A 22,898-nucleotide genomic window follows, 5' to 3' on the forward strand; every position below is an offset into this window, starting at 1 on the left:
AAGCGATATTAATACGATTCGAAATATATTAATTTGGGGTGAGGATAACAAAAAAAAAAAAAAAAAAAAAAAAAAACAGAATGTTTTTAGTAAAAAAATAGTGGTTACGTTTTTTTTTTCCTTTCCGATTAATTTCATTGATCACAACATAAAAATAAAACAAAAACAATGAAAAGCTATTGTTTTTAAACGTTTAATACGTTTCAGCGCAAAACGATTTGAAACGGAAAAAAAAACTCCGATCTTTTGCGGCTTTCACAAATCAATCTCTCCAAACACCTGTTAAAGAAATTAGCAATGGGGGTGTTGATCAGTGCTTGTGTCAATGATCTTCCCGCTATCAAACAGCGTTCGGAAATCTGCTCCAACGCAGAAAATAAACGCCAGAAAAAGTAGCTGGAAGGCTCCACAACTCGTGACAGAACCCCAGTTGGAAAACTCGCCTTCTAATGGCCTGCTCAGGAGCCGCCGAACTCCGCCTCATGCGCGCTCCCATTGGCCGAGGGCGGGAGTCACGTGCTGCATTTAACTCCCATATTTCTGTCAACCTCGGTCGCGATGATTTACCGTTCGTTTATTTTCTGATTTATCTCCCGGTGAGACAGCTAATTTAGCGCGGCCGCTTCTCGTGTCGAATCCAGCACAAGAGTGGGAAAGAAAACCCGGGCCGCTGCGCCGCGCCGCGAATTCGAATGAATTCGAACGTTGTGTACTCGTCCGTGTGCCGAAACGGAGGGGATGCGGCGGCCTACGGAGCCGCGACCACCCCACAGCAGACGATTTACAACGGCGGGACAGCCGGCTCGAGTCCCGAGTCCATCTCGGCGTACTACCACCATCAGCAACCACCAACCGGACCGTCGTACCTTCCGACCACCCTGATGACACCGTACTCCAGTGCTCCTGAACTTCGTACACCCCCATTGCACCCCGAGGCCACAAATGGCCATCACACCCCCCACCAAATCATCAGCGACAGTAATGGTCTCAGCTACACCAACTTGGACCAATCGCATTTTCATCAGCAACGACCTGCTAATCCAACGTACCATCATACCCACTACAGCGCGGTGGCCGACGTGGCCCCGCGTAACACAGCGTACCACCACCCGTATCGAAACCTCGACTATTCTTACGAGTTCGGAGGGCACCAGGGCCCCGACCATCAGGGGGTCTCCTTGGGTCCAGAAGGGGCGAGAGTGGTCAGTGGATTTGGCATGACAGCCTCCACCTATCCGTACTTGGATTCCTTGAGCTTGACCGGCAGAAATGGGTACGGTGCGTACGAAAAGTACGACCCAGCACTAAGAGAGAGCTGTCAGATGAATGGAGGGTACCAGTATGGTTCCCCGGTACACCGGTCCCGTGTACCGACGGCACAGCCGGCATCTTTACCTATGTTCAAGTGGATGCAAGTCAAGAGGAGTGTACCAAAACCACGTAAGTCAATAAATACACTTTTTCATTGATTTTTCATAAATATTGTGCACATTGGTAATAGCAATTTCAAAAAACCTATTAACTGCAGAAACTGTTCAACCAATATCTTTTACGGATTTGTGGAAAAGAAATGATATTGAAGAGATTTAAAGCAAAAATCTTCATATATAAACTACAATCTTAAAATGTGTTCAAGTTACTTTTGTAATGAAGGACATAAGTTTTAGTCGTTTACAGAGTGTATGTCATACCATTTGTTTATTTATGTGAAAGTCAATATTTCAATAGTTTAAAGTAAACAAATGATAAAGTAAATAAATAGTTAGTATTCAGAAGTATTTTTATATGAATTATATATTATGAAATATGAAAATTTCCAACCATTTTATATTGCATGGCTGGAGTGCATGCAGCTATGTAGTTTTTAGAAACTCATTTATGATATCTCATTTATACAGCTTATGAAGTTCTCAGACATATTTCTACCAACTACGCTAAATTTCTCATGTAATTGTTGAAAATGCTTGAATGAAATTAAACTTTTAAAATGTTTATTAAACCATGCATCAATATTTTAATGAAATACATACAAGATCCAAGGATTTTATTTGCACATTTAAAATTGATTTTCTGTGACTAGAAGTGAAAAGTTGATATTCTTTAAACTTAACATAAACACTACTTAAAAAATCTGGGCCAATGTATGATTAAAATTTAATTTTGGAACAACTCATGCAATATACTTTTTTCTCTAGAAGCCATGTGAGAACTTGAGTCAAAGTAAGCATGGTAGATACGTAATGATAACGTAACGACAATCCTTTTATATTTGCTGAAATTGAAAGAAAAAAAAAATGTGACTCACTAAATATATTTCAAGCAAAGTTTCAGATACTCTTTTCAAGTAAAAAACTAAGTAAAAAACTTGGTACATGAAACTTTTCTTCTTGTATTTGACGAATCAACCAAGTTTCTTCAAAAGCCATTGTTAATCATGTTCTCATGAGTCCCGGAGAGACTGAGAAAAATAACTGCTGCTTGCATTAAATGAGTAAACAATTTTTTCCAGGTTTCAACAACTAGTTGGTTAATGACTCATTTCCCGATGACTAATAATTTGAACGCGACGAAACAATTATTCATTGCCAGCGCCTGAAAAGTAGATCTTAGCAATTACAAAATACAGCTATTAGAAGCATTGATCGCTTAATTGATTTCAATCGCTGAGTTTCTCGCGGGACGCAGAAGCTTAGAGAAAGAAAACGTTTAAGTGCTTGATTGTGCGGGAGACTAAATCTAATTAAACAACATTAGTTAAAGCAATTGTTTCATTTTCGCCACGTTAGTGAACAATTGATTTTAACGGTGACACTAAACATGTGGAATTCCACTTCCAAATCGATCAGTTTTTAATCTTCTTTCTGGAGGGATAAATTCAAAATTTTGAATTGTATATAGATATATACACCGGACTAATTTTGCATAAAAGTTCATAGGAGCTCAGCTCTTGTACTTATTTTTGATATTATATGTGATTTTTACTTAGATTAATCGATTAATATGGAAAATCCCATACGTATGAAAATGGATATTCTAGTCATATAATTTGTAGCGATGACTGTAGTTTTTATTAGATTAACTTTTTTTTTTACCCTGAAATTTTACTTCAAAACTGTGGAAGATGCTGAAGTGATTTGAGTTGCATAATAATATTCGCGTTGTTCATCCATGTACAGGAATGTGGGGCAAAACGAAATAGTAAGGCAAAGTGAAATGATGAATTTTTTTTTTTTTTTAATTATTATTATTATTGCCTTATATCTCTGGCAATATTTAAAGTATGCAGTAACACAGGCAGTCTATTCCAGTTAGAAAAAAGTTATCTCTGAAGTTCAGAACATGTGATAATACAGGCAATTTTCAAAAATTGATACTCATGTTGTAGTATTTTATGATAAATTAAAAATTATTTTTGATATTATAAAATGATAAAGTCCTTGTTAATAACATTTTAAATATTAATTCAGACTTACTAATATTTGGTGCAGTATTTATTTATTTAATATTAAGCTCGTTTTTATTTTAAACGTTTTGTACACATAGTCATGTGCATGAGGGGTGAAGGGAAATAGTTCATTTCGTTTAGTTATTCAATCATTTATTAAATCAATTACTACGTATTTATACATAAATGAATTCATTTACATTCCTTCATTTTATAATTCGCTTACTTATTCAGTCATTCACTTATTTTTTTTATTCATTCTTTATTTTATCCTCTCATTTATTTTTCCTCATTATTTATTTATTTATTTCTATTTATTCGTTCATTGTTTTGTTATTTATTCATTTAATCATTTATTCTTTTATTAACTCATTTATTTGCCCAAAAATATTTTTAATAATCAAATAGAAAGTATTTCATATTAAAAAATATTTTATTGTTCCCTTTACCTCACGAAAGAAAAAGTGAAAATCCCCCACCCCACTCTTTTTTTTTTTTTTTTTTAAGGCACGAAGTTACTTCTAAGAATAAAAAGTAATGTTTCAATGCAAGTCTTATTACGAAACACATTGTCCTTTCTTCATGTATAGTAATTTTCAAAAGAAACTTTCATTTTTTTTCATCTTGGAAAAAGGTTAGTTATCTTAACTGTCTCACTTTACCCTACATTCCCCTACTATGAATATGATCAACAGTCGTGTAATGGTGTACGTTATTGTGTAAATTGTGTCTTGAACAATTTATTAAAAACTTTAAAAAAAAAAAAAAAAAAGATTCCTCTGAGCATTTAAAAGCTAGGGAAAAGATAATATTTAACTCATCAACCTTATATGTTTTTACATTTCTATTTAAAATTATTTTATGAAATATTTACTTCAAATTTCATTATTTTGTTGAAAAGCTTTAAAGTGATTCTTTCCATTATTGAAAATTCTTAATTTTGGCATTTCATCAATTAAAAAGTTTTTTCTGATCTACTTTCACTACTTCGCAATGCATAAAACATAGTAAAATGTGTTTGTTGAGTTAAACTTTTAAGAATATAATTTCACGCAATTAATTCCCCCTAAAATTTAAGCACGATTTTGTGGAATTCAAAAAGCGCAGTCTTTACTGTAAACGATTCCGCTAAATAAAGATTTATATGATTTTTTTTTTTTTTTTTTTGAGCGAGAACGTTTTATTTAAATTATTTTTAAAACAAAATACAAATGATTGATTTCAATTCATATGAATTATTTTTGCACTACAAAATTGATATAAATGCTTTCGGAGATACAAAGTTCATACGGTTTGTGTTATAAATGCAAAACTCATTCGAAAAATTTAAATAAAAAATTAAACAAAAAGAAATTTCATTGTAATGGTTTAATAAATTAAAGAGTTGTCAAATGTATCAATGCGAAATTCATATGGATGACTTTGGAAATAGAGATTAATATAGAATTATTACTATCATTTAAGTCAGTTAATGTTCATGAATAATTATTCAGTTACGTTCCTTGTTGGGTAATAGACTTGCAGAGTTCAATTAAAGTGTTTTTTTTTTTTTAATTTTTAGTTTTACCGTTTGGAAATTAATTAAAAACTGGGGTGATCACACTAGGTTTGAAATGGTTTCGCAAAAACTTTCGTAACTTTGCTCGATAGGCTTTTTTTTTTTTTTCTTTGTAGTCATTGATTAGGTAAATCATCTTTGTTTACTGCACTTTCGTCAAAAAAAATTAAAGAAAAAAGTAATGAAAAGTGAATTAACAATGTATTTTATTAATTTGCACTTAAATATTTAATACATTACGAACAAATCTATTAAGTCTTATTGAAAGCAAGAGTTATTTTCAGATCTGTTCAAAAGTTTTTCTTTTTTCCTATGTTCGGGAAGCGTGTATTATTACGCAGACTTGGGTCAAACAGATGAAATCGAGCGTAAAATGTTTACATTGCAAATGATTGATTTCTTCTCAGTGATTGTTTCTGTTAACTGGTGATTTGTCGCAAAATCACTCTGCCAAAATCCCAAATGTATTAAAATGGATAGTCTAGATTCATTGTTTAGTGGGATGTTGCTAGTTTTGTTGATTTAACTTTTGTTTCACCCCAAAACTTTACTTTAACACTTAGGAAGATGCTCAAGCTAGTTGAGTTCTACAACACTAGTGTAGCAATCAAGTTTGTTTCAGATCATTTAAATTCTTACATATTTTTTTTTTCCAAAGTCCGTAACCAAAGTTTCCGGTGGAAAAATTAGTAATATTTATCAAACTTTGTAGCTACAAATATTTTAAAGTGCAAAATTTTAAATTGCTAAGATTAAATCTAATATTAAATTGGATCAGGTTAGCATATGCTTTAATAGAAATGCACGAACATAACTCAATCATCTCCTAACTGTTTGGCAGTCATATCCTAACTGTATTAATACATGGAAGAATCTCTCTTACCAAAACTTTTATAATATAGCAGCGATTCTGAACCAGTGTGGGGTGCGCCCCCTTAGGCCCTAGCATTTGAGAAAAATACTGAAAAATGACTAAGTTACTGATAAGGAGGAAAAACATTCTGACATAACAAAATTGTGTGAATCTATTATTAAGTCTAATAACAAAGTTTCCCTATAGTTTTGGTGAAGATTTAAAGTTATTTCGTGGTGGATAGCTTCAGCGTCAAAACACTCAAAATATATTATTATTTTTGATGCTATTTTATGAATGAAAGGGAAAGGCGAGGTGAAAATTATGTTTGAATTTTGGGTCGCGAATGCTAAACCACACCTAAATATTTTCTTGTATGCAAAATTTTTCATGTCGAATTTATGTGTTTTTTTGCTGCATTCTTGTAGGAGAGATAGTAATATTTCCAAATACTTCATTCAATCGAGTGATTAGAGATTTACGACTCATACTTGAATTCAAAATAAAAGTTGGAGCGTTTACAATTAATTTTTGCACTGTAGAGAAAAAAATTAATTGCATAACCCATCTTTCTCTTTAAACCAAACCGCTATTTTTAATTCAAAGCAATTGAAACCTTGCAGTTGTTTCGATTCAGGTACATTTTAAATGCTAGAAACTCGTAGTTTATTTTCTATTAAAAGTTAAAAACATTAATAGATATAAAGTATTTTAACACTAACCTATTTAAGACAAAATGACAAAAAGATTGAAGTATTTATTTATCGAGTTTACAAAGTAAATATCAATATTATGGCTTACACTTTAGGAAAGGGCTATACAGCAGTATGATCTTAAATTTGAAGTAACTTAGCTAACTGAACAGAAAGTGCGAACGAAATTTCTGCGATTGTTTTTAATGTAATGAAATGGACACGTAGCAAATATATTTTAATTATTTTTGACGTTCACGTGTGATAGTTTTGGAACATTATTATTATAATAATTTGCTGCATTTCAAGGGCAGTTTCAAGTAGCGTTCAGAGTTTTTATGAATCAATAGTGACTTGAAGTCATTAATATGAAATCTATCGACATATGTGACGTTCATTGTGAAAGTTGTCTATCTCTATATTTTTAAAATGTTTTTTTTTTTGCTAAATTGTATCATATTCAGTTATACCTTTAAGTATAAAAGCGAAGCAAAGCACTTTTCGAAAGTTAAATATCTAATGACTAAGTAGTAACTGAACACCTGTATTGTTTTTCCTAAGGAAAAATTTACAAAACCTTTACATAATAAGGCATAGCAAAACCGTTTACAAGAAGATACACTTCTTTTACAATGGATGACACATATCTGTTCTTTTTCTTTAACATGAAAAAAGAAATAATTGCTTTGTTACTGCACTCGTTTTATAAAACTACTCGCGAAAACGAGTGTATATTAGACCAGTAACAAATCTTCTATATGTACATTATCGGAATTTTTGTTTTTATTGAAGTTAAATGAAGCAGCTTGTTCTACTGTACTCAATTGGTATCCCCAATTCATAATGTGTGCGTAAAATGTATGAATAACAAGCACAGTCCTTCCTTCTGGTTTGTGTTCTGGGGGCCAGGTTTAACTGGCCTTTTTCGCCTAAATATTTCTTCGAGTCATTTTACAGTTTACGAACGGGACATTTAACAGCCAATTTCAATATTTGTATTTTTTCAATGGGAAAATACAAATGAGAGTTTAAAATAGTTGAAAACTGTGTTATTAGTACTTGCACAGTGAAAAAAATACAAACATTTTGAAATTTGGTGGAGAAATGTCCCATTCGTAACATTAAATGCCGTGCAAATGATCATTTTGAAATTAAACCGGAACATGGATTCAACTTCAATCTCTCTCTTTTTTGCTATCATTTTTGAAAAGCATTTTTTTCTCTATTTATTAACCATGTAGAAAGGGGAGGATAGTATTTTTGCGTTCTTAACATGCATTACATTCTAATTCACAAAATTATTTACCTGAGCTTAATTAAGCTTACTGATCAAAAATTACATTTAAAACATATTTCTATCTTTATTAATGACATATCATAAAGAATTCATGAACAAATTAGGCGAATTTCAAGCTCATCACAACAATTTAATTATTTAATATTCATTAGAAAAATAAGCACATAAACAGAATTTAACTCATAACATATAATTCTTTCTGTCGAAATGTTTCATGCATCTTTCTTAAAGCACCTTAAATGTATCTCGTACTTTAATATGGTTAAATACATTAAGTAATAAACATATCATCATGCTTTACACATAAATTTAAGAAAATATTTGACTAGACCAAATACAGAAGACATTCATACTTAGAATAGTACTGGAGAGAAGAAAAAAATTACGGACAAAATCGTTTAGAGTAAGAAAAATATAAAAGAAATATATTTAAAATAAAAGAAAAATCTATTTTTTGTATAGACAACAATTATTAACCTGGTTCACAGCTATCCCGCCGTTTAGGGTAACAGAGCCTTGGCAAAAATCGGATGCAAAGAAAATTATTTGAATAAAAGAAGCTCAACTTTAATGCAACAAAATAAAATGTCCAAATGTTTAAGCACTCTATCTTTGTACTCCCCAACATCACAAGATTTCTGTCAATTGTAATACAATGCACATTCAGCAGCTTCAAAAATTGGCAACCGAACAGTAAAATTTTAGAATTATTGTTTTCCAAACAATAACTTAAGAACCATTGGATTATATACAGTAACTTCAGAACTATTGAATAATGCAATAAGCTAATAAGCTATGTACAATATCGCCGATTTTCTTTTTCTAAAGTGGAGAATATAAAGCTTATTTCATAACCTTACCTGGGTCTTTTAGTTTTAAGTCAAAATATTTTTTAATGACGTAAATTTAACCATCATGGCTCACAGTTTGCCTGAAGCATATAAGCAAACTTTACTCAGTTAGGGACCTTGCAATAGTTTAGGACTCCTACACCTACACAAGTTTGTGTAGGCCAGCCTACACAAACACGTCGGCCATGTTTTTCCCCATCCTACACATGTAAATACATTTTTTTCTTCAGAAGTTCTGAATTCATGTTTGAATGTTTTTAATTTCCCACCAACCCTCTTTTTAAACATATCTAGAAGATTTTGTTTGCAATAATTAGATCATGCAAAACAAAAGGAGATAGGTATCGTTTTTACGTGGTAGCCAATCAGCAATCTTTAAATTTTTACATAGTCTTCAGCAAAGTAAAGTTTGTTTACATGCTACCCTGAATGACTGAATTTGTTTTGATGTGTTCAAATAATTTCAATTCACTTTTTAAAAACTTCATTGTGATTTTGAAGGGTTAATTTACTGTCATATAGTAATCACGCAACCCATGGGAAATCAACTTAAAAACTAATTTTGTGAAATTGTTTCTAGTAGAAATTAAATTTGATATTCAGAAAAATACAAATATGTGAACGTATTTCTCGTTTAGAAGTAATTTTTGCTTATTTTTTGTTACAAAAGGGGGGGGGGAGTTACAAGTGAGGGAGTGACATTTTCTACTTTAAACTTACATAAAATGCATAGAAAAAATATAAATAAAATAAATAAATAAAACATATAAATTTGAAAGTTATACTTATCTTTTAAAACTCTATTTTAAAAAGTATTTAAGTATTCAAGCCTCTAAAAATGTAAAGTCAAAAAACAATCGTAAATTATCATAAGGAGATGAAAATGACTTTCCGTGAGAATGACCCACATAAAAAATAACAGGGAAAATGAAACTCATAATTAAATATTTTTAGTAGCATCCTGCATGATAAATAAAAATTGTTGAGAAACCATACTCACTTCGCGTTTGAAGGTGTGCTGGCAAAAGAAGTCCAAGATCGCCAAACTTTGGTAAACCGCTTTTTCTTAGTTATTTTCAAACACTGATGACGTCTTCACTGCTGTTCAGAAATACGCGGAACTCCTTCAAGTGTCTTCTCTATCTTGCCAAGTAAACACTCATTAAGAATTCGTTTTCAAAATTGTCACACACATAATAATGCATTTCACTAGCGCAGCCAGAAATACTTTCTGGACGGGGTTTTTTGATCAAAAATACCTTGTGGAGGGTTTTTTTTTTTAAAAAAATTCAAAAATACCTTCTGAAGAGGGTGTTTTGATAAAAAATACATTCTGAAGGGGGTGTTTTGATCAAAAATATCTTCTGAAGGGATTTTTTTGATCAAAAATATCTTCTGAAGGGGATTTTTTGATCAAAAATATCTTCTGAAGGGGATTTTTTGATCAAAAATACCTTCTGAAGAGGTTTTTTTTTTTTTTTTTTTGATCAAAACAGCCCTTTTCATATGCGTAAACTACTGTATTAGAATTTGCATTAATGTTAAAAAATGGCTCTGGTTGGTGGGGTGTTTTCACTCCCTAACCCCCCCCCCCCCCTTCGCTGCGCCACTGATCCTATGTATCCAACTACCCCAACTAAACCCAGATAATGGTATTTTAATCAATTGTACTTTTTAAAAAATACATCTCTTTCGGATAAACTGGAAGGCTTAAATGGATTACTTTATGTGCATTGAGTTAATGGTTTTATGTTACTATGCTACATCTGCGTTATGTTTATATAAGATGTAAAAAAATCTTACAACTCTTCACTGCAACCATTTTAGAATCATGCTCTCAATAACAAACAGCTAGAGAGGCCAGGTTTTATCAGAAAACAGCAAAAGTCACATCCAGTTGCGTGAAAAAACTTTTTAACATTAAAAAGCAGTTCCAGCTCCTCCCCCCTCAATGATAGCCTTGGTTAATATTCATTGTCATCGTTTTCATCTTAGTTCATAACTCATAAGCTTTTTATATTTGTATTAAAGTGAAATACTTCAGTTCATATACAGTCTGTTACAAGGAAAAATGTATGTACTAAAAACATTCTTAATGTACTCTAATTTGGGATCTTTTAGCAGTTTTTGAGCTTGAGGTCAGAAACTTTATTTCTGGATTTAGAGCAAAGGACCACGTTACTTACATTCGAAAAGAATCGATAAGCATAATAGTGAGATTTATAAAGTGTTTAAAAATAACTAATAGAACACTTTCAGCATTCCAGTAAAATGTTTGACAAAAGCATGCAATCAGCGTACCGAATTTCTGAACAAATACTTAAGTTATACATTGTTTAGTCCAGTCACTTTGTCTTCGCAACTCTAATAAAAAAAGGTCCCGTAAATGATAGAATGGCGTAAGTTAGTAAATGGGTTTACATTAATATCCATAAACAAATAAAGCATTTCAGGGGAACAAAACGCTGTCAACCACTCAGGTTGAAAATGCTTCTTTCAAACTAAATTGTTCTTCGTAAAAGTAAAAGTAATGAATAGCTTGGGCTTCTGTAAGCATGGCAGCAGAAATAAGATTAATTTAAAATGTATTAAGAACAGGTGCTCGTCAACGTTAAAGGTTGGAGTCATTTGTTTTAAAATGGCCACAAAGTACTTTTTTTTTTCTTCTTAAAACATCCTCTCGTGTTGTTCTGCTCCAAACCCAAAACGACTTCACTAGCTGCCTTCCTCGCTTAAAATAAACTTGCACAGGTAAAAAAAAATCCGAGAAAAACGTCTTCAAGATGACGCCAGGCCAGAAGATGCTTTCTTGCTGAGTTCTGAATGCTGTTTGCATGATTTGAAGTTTTACTTATAGCCTAATCTTGAATTCCCATTTAAACTCTCCCCCTTCCCGCTTTTTCTATTATTTTTTTTAACCAATTGCACTTTTAAATCGTTACCGCCTTAGCATCTGATTTTATCTTGCAAGTAAAATATTGTTTTATTGACTTATCTTGCATTTAGCCGTTAAAAATATGAGAATATAATGAATACAAGAATATTTAACGTGATAATTGTTTGGAAGCATTCTAAAACTTGCAGTAAAACATGGTCATCAATAATTTTCTCTGCCCTAATAATGGAAGTTGGTTATAATTAAGGTTTTCCTGCTTTAATCTACGTAGAACTCGTTATTATATGCTGTAAAAAAATTCCAAAACTTTACTGAATATTTCCGTGTAACGTTTCGAGATTTCCACGGTTTTTATACACTTCCTGGAAAAATCAAGTATCATGGTCAAAAAGTTTCCTGAATTGCTAGAAGTTGCACGAATACAGACTTCTAACTCTTGTGAAAAATCTCTTTAGCTCTCAGTTTCAAGATTAACTGAGCGTATTTATAAAGTGTATCGGCCTAGAAGGTAGCAAGATCTTAAATTATACCGAGCTCAGTTTGCTCTAAAGTTCCAGACCACAACTGGCTTTTGACGGGAAGATTCCTGAATTTTTCAGGAAGTTTCCGGGATAATTTCAGAAATAATACTAAATTTTAGCAGAAATCGTTCCTGGTTTTTGCAAGTTATATTACTGGCAGAAATTGGGGACATCAGCTGCCCATTATTTTCCAGGAACGTTTCTAAATCGTTTTTAGTGTAGACATTAATCATTGAAATTTGGTACACATCATATCGTAGGATGTACACTACAGCTAGGTACAAATTTGACAAAATATGGGTGGTTGCGAAAAAAATTTCCATTAGGTTTTTTCTATACAACATGTACTAGAATTAGATAACTGTTGTATCCAATTCATAGGTGTTAATTAGAATTTTGAAAACTTGATAAGTTGATCGTCAGATAAAAAAGACATTCTATAACTCCATACGTTCACGTACCTGTTTAACATATCAGGATTGCAAGATAGGAGCCAAAACTAGGCAACTCTTTAGGTTTAGAGCTGCAAGTCTTCACATTCTCCAAAATCGTGAAGGAAAAAAACATTAGTTGAGTTGTCCTCAAAACAGCTGAATTATATAGATACCGATTAATGTTCACCTTTCTATAATGGACTATGAGGAGAAGAAATCTGTAAAAGAGAGCATTTTCAGGAAGCTGAAAAATGTCATAGAAAAATTGGCTAGAAAAATGTTTGTTCAGGACTTCTCTTTAGTACTCAAGCGGGGTCAATTATTGCATCATTTTTAAGCTTAAAACAGAAATTTCGCTCTACAAATTATTCGAACGAAATAAAAAACATATAAAATTTTGTCGGTCTTTATTTACATGGGAGCTCAGCTCTTGTTGCACATGTTTTCATTTTTGTGTAAAGTTTTAAGCATTAAAGGGCATTCAGACTATTTACTCAAGAAAATATGTGATGAAGACTATAACACTCATATTTTTTGCTGGGAATTAAACCTTAATTTTAGGATATCTCTTTGTCTAGTAGTTAAATTTGAAGGTATTTATGAAAGATCATAATCGACGACTTATTACGTAAAAAAATGCATTGCTAATAATAATAATAATACTAATAATATTAATAACGAAAGGTGTAATGCTTATGCAGCCTGGAATAAACAAAAATAAGGAACGAAAAATGATTAAATATTCAAAATTATAAGTTTGGAGCAATAATTTTATGAATGTAACTTTTCAATTAGAAAAATTGGTTTTTCAAAATAAAAACCAAAACAATTGCCAGCAACCTTTCAAATAAAAAAAAGAAAGAAAGAAAAAGGTAAAGAAAATTACAAGGACATATATTAAATCTGTAGTGCATCTGAATAATGAACTTAAGTAATGTAGAGTAGATTTATGAAGGAATCAATGAGTGAAAGTCCTCTACTCTTCAGAACATATTTTCACGAATAAATACTTTGAATATCGTTTAATCTGTAAAAACTGTTTACAGAAAAATGAAAACAAATCCCATCTAAATTAAGCGCGGCTAAAATTTCATAGGTTTTGTACTTTGTAAGAGAAGGATTTGTATTTAAACACACACATGGATACTTTATTATTATTACTTATTATGTAGCCACGTTTATGAAAAGTTACTTGTAACTTGTTTAAAATAAATTTAAATGACGTACACCATTGTCATTCTTTATTTAGGATTTACACTGTTAAAACAGATTTCTTAAAATTGAGACAAAATCGCTTATTTTTGAGAACATCAAAATGACTCCGAGACAATTTGGCTTAGAATTGAAAAGCAAGAGTTCTTACTTTTGAAATACACCCTCTTCTCAAAAACAATTCATCATATTCTCCTTTTTGTTCTATTCAGAAATAAGCACAGACGGTATTATTTCTGAGAATAGGGCTGTTTCAAAAATAAAAACATGTCGAATTGGTTTGAGAATACGAATGTCTCATAAAGAAGCACATGTTGTACCATTCGCGAGTATGATAATTCTTGCAAAGCTAAGTAGCCCATGGACTTATTCGCTCCTTTTGTGAGCTTAAACAGTCTGGACAGGCCGTAATCGAACTGAAGCCGATACACTTTATAAATACGCGCAGTTAACCTTTAAACTGGGAGCTAAAAATATTTTTCACAATAGTGAGAAGTCTGCGGTGAGAAATAGTGAGAAATTCAACTCCCGCTTTAATTTCTGCGAATGTGTTGTTTTTTTTTTTTTTTGAGATGGTCTGCTTACTTGAATTTAAATTTGACATTTACTTATTTCTAAGTCAAAACTGCTTGGAAAAAATGAGAAGATAAATATTTTCATTTCTAAGCAGATGATTTTTAACAGTGTACTGAAAGAAAGGCAAATAACATGTAAACACTGTTTCAAGGGGGTTCCCCCCCCCAGCAGAATATTTTGACTGTCCAATCAGCGTCATGGAAATTGACTATGTCATGCTCACCTAAATAGCAGTTTTGGTTAGTGGACAGTTTTCGTGCGGTCCTAGTGGGCAAGATATTTTAGTATTTTATTGCGTAATTGGTGCACTAAATAGAGAAACTAAAGACAAACCCAAAGCCATGCTTAACTCAATTTGTAAATTTTTTGACTTGCGCCACTATCATTCTAACCAGTACAACCATAATCATCGACCGTTCCTATTCAGCGAAACACCGGGTGAGAACTATTTCAATTATTTCTCATACAATAAGCTCTGATTTAATACTGGAGTTTGGAAAGGGGCGCGTTACCTGTTGCATCCGCCGACTTGGAGCGATGCGAATCGATAGATGAGGATTGTTTTCTTCTGACGCTACCATCAGCTATAAGATATTGTTCTTTCCCGTTAGCCAAGCGATTGTTGCTTTACAAATCGTTCTCAGGACAACTAATCGCTTTATTGTGCGTAGATAACACTAAATGTTTCGCTTCTCAAATTTAAATAGTTTCTTCATTGCAAAATAAAGAAAAAATCATGTTGCTAGATTTTTTTTAATTTTAAGCTAAGTTTTGGATTTTGCTTTAAACCTTAAAAAATCGTTGCACATGGGAATCCATACTTACGTGACTATTTCTAGTTTGATGTTATGTATTTGTTATTTATCTATTAAATCCGATCCATGCAATTTATGGATAGGTGAGGACTGTTTTTTGCGCACGCTTCCTGACATTGTTCTTAATCAAGGATCAGGGGATCAAGGAAAGCTTTATGGCTTTCTCAGGATAACGATTTTATTTATTGTATATGAATACCCGAAGAGTTTGGCTTGGAAGGTTAAAATGTAATATATTATTAAATGAAAACTTTGTTGCAAGAATATATGTATATATAATTATACTTTGAGTATAGGACTTCAGAATTAGAAACTTGCTGCGACTAATCATCCTTATTCATGCGACTATTTCTAGTTTTATGTTACTTATTGATTTCCATACCTGGTTCGTAAAGAGCACTATGTCACCCAAAGACAAGACTTTCCAGTAGATATATTTAAAGTTTACTTATGACTATTTGTTAACTGGATCGTTATTTATGGCATTTTTAAATGGAAAACTGTTTATTATTATCTTTGAACTTTTGACTATTAACATTTTATAATAACAGTTTTTCATGTAAAAAAGTTTTTAAGTAATCACTTCTTCAAAAAAATTAATGGACATAGGGTCATTTATATCTCCCCCCCCCCCCTTATGTTATTGATATATGCTAGTTTTTCTCATCAGCTATGTTATGTATTACTTTAAATTAGACTGCTATCTTAAACTCTTGGCATTGTATAAAATAAAATAACAAAAGACCAGGGAAATTACAAAATATATCGCAGTATTTTTATGATATCAATAAATTGCAAATTTCAACTGATTTTGTGATTTAATCATACTACCTGAATATTTGAGTATTTAAGGTAAGTTACGTACGTAGTACTTTCTGACTCACTAACCCTACAAGTGGAAAGTTATTGCGCATAAATTACTGCTAAGACACAATTCAGCATAATTGCTCGTTTTATTTTCAATTTTAATTGTAGGGTCAGCAATTTAATAACCAGTTGAACGGTAGTTGAAATAATATTATTATTATATATATATATATAGCGCATTCTTTTTAAAACAACACTAAAAAGTTCAGTTTACAAAGAAAACCTTAGTTTAATTTCGTAATTAAAAAAATCATTACATGTATTTCACAAATACATTTTATGTTCAAAAAATTTCCAGTTGAAACATTCTGACTTCACAGATTTTTTAAACTAAAATACGTTAAATTAAAAAAAAAAAAGTTTTAATACTTCAAATGCGAGTTCATTTTTAATTAAAAAAGTTAGATTAAATAGATTATAAAAGCCTCTCTTTTAAATGAACCGCTCTTCACAAAAAGTTATTTAAAAATAGCAAAGCGTGAGATTAATTTAAAAAGAGAGAGTGAGACCGCAATCATAAATTATGTCTGCAATTGCTTTTCACATTTCAAAATTATTTTGACAGACAGAGAAGAAAAACACGTGTTAGTGCAAATCGGAGTAAATAAAATTAAGGAACCGTGCACATGTGAGTGTTACGATATATGATCATGAAGACATTACGCTCAGACTTGAAGTTAATAAACTCGATTTTTTGCCAAGATTTTAAAAATAAACCAGTTATGATTTAAAAAGAATTTCAAATGCAGCAAGAACATGGATCAAATTCTTATGCATGTAAACCACGTTTTGCTGAACATGTGCAAATTATTGAAAATGTCTCTCGAAACTGAACCAAACTCTCAATGGCTATAAAACATTGATTTTTTGTCTATTTTTCCCAAGACAAAAAAAAAAAAAATAATAATAATAATAAAATAATATTTAAATAAATAACATAAATTAAATAAATAAAAATAAATAAATAAATAAAATAACTAAAATAACTAAATAAACAGAATAAATAAATAAATAAAATAAAGCTTTTAATAAATTATTTTTAAGTGAAAAAACCGCTTTTAAAAAACACCCTGGAGCTTAAAAGCAAAAAATAACTGGTTACACTTACATACTATTTCTTAACCAAACCTGTAAATGAAATCTATCAATACTCAATAACCTATTTTTTAAGCCAATGATAAACATTTACTGTTAATTTAACAGAAAAACTCTTTGGACCCCTAAAATAATATTGGTTTGAATTTCACAACAAATTTTACAAAATATCGCCCGATATTTTTAACTTTTTACAAGTGTTATTCTTCTTGTTAGAACTTTTTCAATTGGTTTATTTATTTGGTTCTCAGTATAGTCCAGTTGTTGTTGATGTCTTGTGCCAGCTAGGCTGGCAATTCGGGGTGCGCTTTTCCAACTGTACCATAATTTGGTGTGAAGTCCGACTTCCACAGCAAACATATGCTATAAGGACCAGTTTATAGGGTAGGCAACCATTCACATTAAAACAACACATTCCCACAAAGAAAGGACAACGACCGGAAAGAGGAAGTACATCCATGCCCGAGCTGGGATTCGAATCCGAGACCTCCCCATCTCTCTCAGACTCCTCTGACCACTAGACAGGGCGGGCGGCTATTATTTAGTTCTCAACTAATTTTAACAGTATAAATGGTTGAGCTTTTAAAATGTTACTCTCTGTTTTGAACTTCATAACTTTAAAACAAGTCTTACGACACACGCCTTATCTTTTTAATCGTTTATTTCTGATCCATATTCGTCTTCTTCTTTTTTTTTTTTAAATATTTATCAATTTATTTGTTTCTCAATATAATTCAGTTCTCAACTTATTTTAACAGTCAAATTTTTAGGCTACTAATAAAAAAGTGGGTTGGACTTGATAAATTTGAAACAAGTCTTACAAAATCACACCGTATATTTTCTTAACCATTTACTTCTTTCAAATGTTGATCTCTTTTTACAAATAATTTTAATGTGTTTATTTATTTGTCTCTCACTATAATTCAGTTATCATTTTTTTAGCAATAAAAATGTTTGGTCTTTTAAATTAATAGTGTTCATAACTGTAGAACAGGTCTTACGGAATAAAGTTTTATTTTTTTAATCTTTTCCTTCTTTCGAATGATAACTCTTCTCTTAAAAATCTTTTTAGTTTATTCATTTATTTTTCTGAGTATAATTCAATTCTCCCTATTTATCCACAGCATCTATCCCAGCACTCACAATACAGATAATGTTTGCAAACATAACAAGGGAAGGTGGAGGGAACGGGGGGGGGGTGGTTAAGCGATTAAAAAACGGTATTCGGATTCTCCCTTCGCTGTGTTCATAAATAATGGATTTGCTCAACGTCAAAAGTTTTCAACCTTTCGATGATTTCGGCCCCCAATTCCCCTTTTCCTGAATAACTCGTTTACTTCACTGGAAAACACGTGTAGCTCACTAAAATGCAATTTTTGAGAAGAAGAATATCGGTTTCTCGTTTTGAGTTGCTGAAGAAGGATTTGTATGTCGACTTTTTCCTGTGTTGCTACACGATTTAAAGCATTGCAAATAACGTGTAATATCTCTATATACACTCAAACCTGTTTATGTGCGGTCTTTTTTTTTTTGTGCGATTTAGGAGTAATTTTTGTTACAAAAGCTATTTTTACAGATACTCGTGAAATACTGAATGATTTTATTTATTTTTTTTTCTAAGCAACTTATTTATTTATTTATTTATTTATTTATTTTGCGGTCTCTATCCATCGCACAAAAACATGTTTGCGTGTATATAAATGGATAGGTAAACCTACAGTTTACGTCGGGATGGATCTTCACTAAATTTGGCTCAGATGTTCTTTGATGCTCAGGAATCCACGGGTGGGGAGGGGGGAGGGGGAGTGGAGATTCCGGCAGAAAATCCGCGAAACGGAGCATTTACGCTAAATAATGACAATGATTGAATTTTGTGAATTTAAAAAAAAAGTCCAAAGAGATCAAAATTTAAATTTTGAGTCTTAAAATTGCTATTTTCTACACGCTGACGGTATATTTTACTTTTCTTTCTTTTATTTAAGTCTGATTGTTGAACATGCGCTAGTTGACGTAATTTTAATACGTAACTTTGACGTTGCAATGCTGGACAAGACCGCACAATGCTGGACAAGGAGCCTAGTATATGTATTTCCGTGACTAGTTTGTAAATGTGTTAGATTGATTTTTTTTCTTTTTTAAATTATCTCTTATTCCTTTAAATTGGGGTTTTGGTTACCCCTGGAAGTTTGGCTATGCAAGCTGTTGGATGGCTATGCAAAAGAAAAATTATTCCTTAATAATTTTTCTTTTGCATAGCCATGAAAATCGAAAATTAATCTTAAATTTTCGATTTTCACGACAATAGCATTGTGTATTATATGCCTACTATGAATTACTATTTATTATTCTTATGCATTCTTATATATTAGTAAAATTTTCTTTATTATATATTTTGCTTCAGACTGAAACTTCTCCAAGTACTCTGTTTTATAAATTTTATTAACGAGTTATATCTAAACCGTTTACTGCGACAAAGCATCATTGATACGTATCTCTAGTACACGTCTTTAGCATTTATACGTAGTTTTCATAAAATCCTGATTCCTTCCTTTCTTTCGAATGCAAAAGTTCATCGTGCATACGTTGCGAAATATTGATATTATCTATGTTTTTTCTCTCGCTAATATTCAAAAATTTCCTGCTTGACTACTTTTCTCAAAACACAAGTTAAAAGACATTTCAAGAACTCAATTTTGTTGATAATGTGATAATTAACCAATGCTCAAAGACAGACCCGATATTTCGAACTTTTCGGAGGGGGGGGGGAGGGAGAGCAAAGGAGTATACTCAATGAAAATGAAAAATATTGCAAGAAAAACAGAAAAATCATGGCCACTTCCATGTTGATACATTTATTTCCTAAAACCCATTTCCCCCGCCCCTTCCCTTTACCACACTAAACGATGGACCTGCTCAAAAACAATCAGCACATCAGACGACGATAGATATTTTAAGCAAAATGTCTGTATGCAGAAAAAACTGCGAAGTATAATCGCATTAATTTAGTATTTCATGGTTTCTAAAAGATTCTTGTTATTGTCAGCAGTTTTTTTTTTTTTTTTTCTCGTTACCCGTCATTCTAAAACCGCGTAAAAAAGTTACACCTCAAAAATCGTATTACAAATTTAACTAAATAAAAACTACTGTGTAAACTGAACAGTGTCTTACAAAACACTGCATTATAAATTGAACTCCATTATAAAATCACATCAAAAATTTAACACATTACTGCATTGTATACAGAAAACCAAAAATTTAAATTAGCACCTCTAAATTGCCATATAAAATTTGATATCTGTATAAAAAAAGTATTCAAATAAAAAGAAAACTTGAAAATTTTAACTCCTTAAAATACAGCTGTAAAAATCACTAAGTGTTTTCTTTAAAACTGATTCCAAAACATAAACGCAACAAATAAGAAGGATTTGCTACTTTCGGAGAAAGAGGCAATAATTGTGAACTGATGCATATGCATAAGAAAATTTGACTTTTTACAAAGATATACACTTCAAGAACGTATGTCAAAATGAATATTCTATTCTCCTTAATTAGCTTACATTTTTTCGAAGCTGCTTTTAATTTAAATAATTACTAACTCCCTTAATTGCAAAATCGATCGCAACTTCGGAGGTTTCGGCAAAAGTGAGAAAAAATACAAAGAAAATCTTTCCCGAACGAATTGTCATGTATGCATAACGGGAAAAAAAACTCTTTCTTTGGAGAAATAAAGAAAGTTTATCCTTGTTAACTATTGTGTTTTCAAACCGCGAAATTTTAACACTTAGCCAGCAAAACTTAGCAAACAGTTGATTGATTGTTCCCCGTCTCGCATCATCAAGCCAGCATCGCTGCTGTAACTGCCCACTGGGATCCAACCCCGCATTGTGCTTGTCGAAAAGAATTTACTGCCTAATATACTCGCAATTACTTGCCTCGCTCAACACAATACGGAATTAAACTGCTGTTAAAAAGTTTCAATGAATCAATAAAGCATACGAGCTGTGATTGATAAATCTTTCATGAATAAGGGTAAATTGGCAAACGAATGTTTTTTTTTAAGTACGACATATAATAAAGAAGGGGTAAAGAATGCACTAAGATGGTTCTATTACTCGCAATTACTTGCCTCGCTCAACACGATACGGAATTAAGCTGCTGTTAAAAATTTTCTATGGATCAATAAAGCATATGAGCTGTGATTGATAAATCTTTCATGAATGAGGGTAAATTGGCAAGCGCATGTTTTTTAAGTACGACTTAAGGACTGGGTAAAGAATGCACTAAGATGGTTTTATTACTCGAAATTACTTGCCTCGCTCAACACAATACGAAATTGCTGTTAAAAAGTTTTAATGACACAATAAAGCACATGAGCTGTGATTGATAAATCTCTCATAAATGAGGGTAAATTGGCAAACGAATGTTTTTTTTTTTTTTTAAGTACGACATATAATAAAGAAGGGGTAAAGAATGCACTAAGATGGTTCTATTACTCGCAATTACTTGCCTCGCTCAACACGATACGGAATTAAATTGCTGTTAAAAAGTTTCTATGGATCAATAAAGCACATGAGCTGTGATTGATAAATCTTTCATGAATGAGGGTAAATTGGCATACGTGTTTTTTTTTTAAGTACGACTTACGAACTGGGTAAAGAATGCACTAAGATGGTTCTATTACTCGCAATTACTTACCCCGCTCAACCTCAACACGATACGGAATTAAACTGCTGTTAAAAAGTTTCAATGAATCAATAAAGCATACGAGCTGTGATTGATAAATCTTTCATGAATAAGGGTAAATTGGCAAACGAATGTTTTTTTTTTAAGTACGACATATAATAATGAAGGGGTAAAGAATGCACTAAGATGGTTTTATTACTCGAAATTACTTGCCTCGCTCAACACAATACGAAATTGCTGTTAAAAAGTTTTAATGACACAATAAAGCACATGAGCTGTGATTGATAAATCTTTCATAAATGAGGGTGAATTGGCAAACGAATGTTTTTTTTTTTTAAGTGCGACATATAATAAAGAAGGGGTAAAGAATGCACTAAGATGGTTCTATTACTCGCAATTACTTGCCTCGCTCAACACGATACGGAATTAAACTGCTGTTAAAAAGTTTCTATGGATCAATAAAGCACATGAGCTGTGATTGATAAATCTTTCATGAATGAGGGTAAATTGGCATACGTGTTTTTTTTTTTTAAGTACGACTTACGAACTGGGTAAAGAATGCACTAAGATGGTTCTATTACTCGCAATTACTTACCCCGCTCAACCTCAACACGATACGGAATTAAACTGCTGTTAAAAAGTTTCTATGGATCAATAAAGCACATGAGCTGTGATTGATAAATCTTTCATGGATGAGGGTAAATTGGCAAGCGTATGTTTTTTAAGTACGACTTAAGGACTGGGTAAAGAATGCACTAAGATGGGTTTTTTACTCGAAATTACTTGCCTCGCTCAACACAATACGAAATTGCTGTTAAAAAGTTTTAATGAAACAATAAAGCACACGAGCTGTGATTGATAAATCTTTCATGAATGAGGGTAAATTGGCAAGCGTATGTTTTTTAAGTACGACTTAAGGACTGGGTAAAAAATGCACTAAAATGGTTCTATTACTCGTCATTATTTGCTTCGTTCAACCCAATACGGAATTAAACTGCTGTTAAAAAGTTTCAATGAATCAATAAAGCACGTAAGCTGTGATTGATTGATCTTTTATGAATAAGGGTGAATGGGCAAACGAAGGTTTTTTAGGTACGATATAA

At 31.9% G+C, this 22,898-nt stretch overlaps 1 protein-coding gene across 1 annotated transcript in view; it reads left to right on the plus strand.

Annotated features, from left to right (window-relative positions):
* Positions 1 to 692: 692 nt before the first annotated feature.
* The window catches only part of LOC129231412 (homeobox protein Hox-B1b-like), a 107,616-nt gene continuing 85,410 nt past the window's right edge, over positions 693 to 22,898 (plus strand). Inside the window, exon 1 of the mRNA XM_054865723.1 lies at positions 693 to 1,440. Coding sequence (XP_054721698.1) covers positions 693 to 1,440 — 748 coding nt within the window. The remainder of the gene's footprint in view (positions 1,441 to 22,898) is intronic.

Source organism: Uloborus diversus, chromosome 10 (genome assembly GCF_026930045.1).
Source record: "Uloborus diversus isolate 005 chromosome 10, Udiv.v.3.1, whole genome shotgun sequence".
Classification (NCBI taxonomy): Eukaryota; Metazoa; Arthropoda; class Arachnida; order Araneae; family Uloboridae; genus Uloborus; species Uloborus diversus.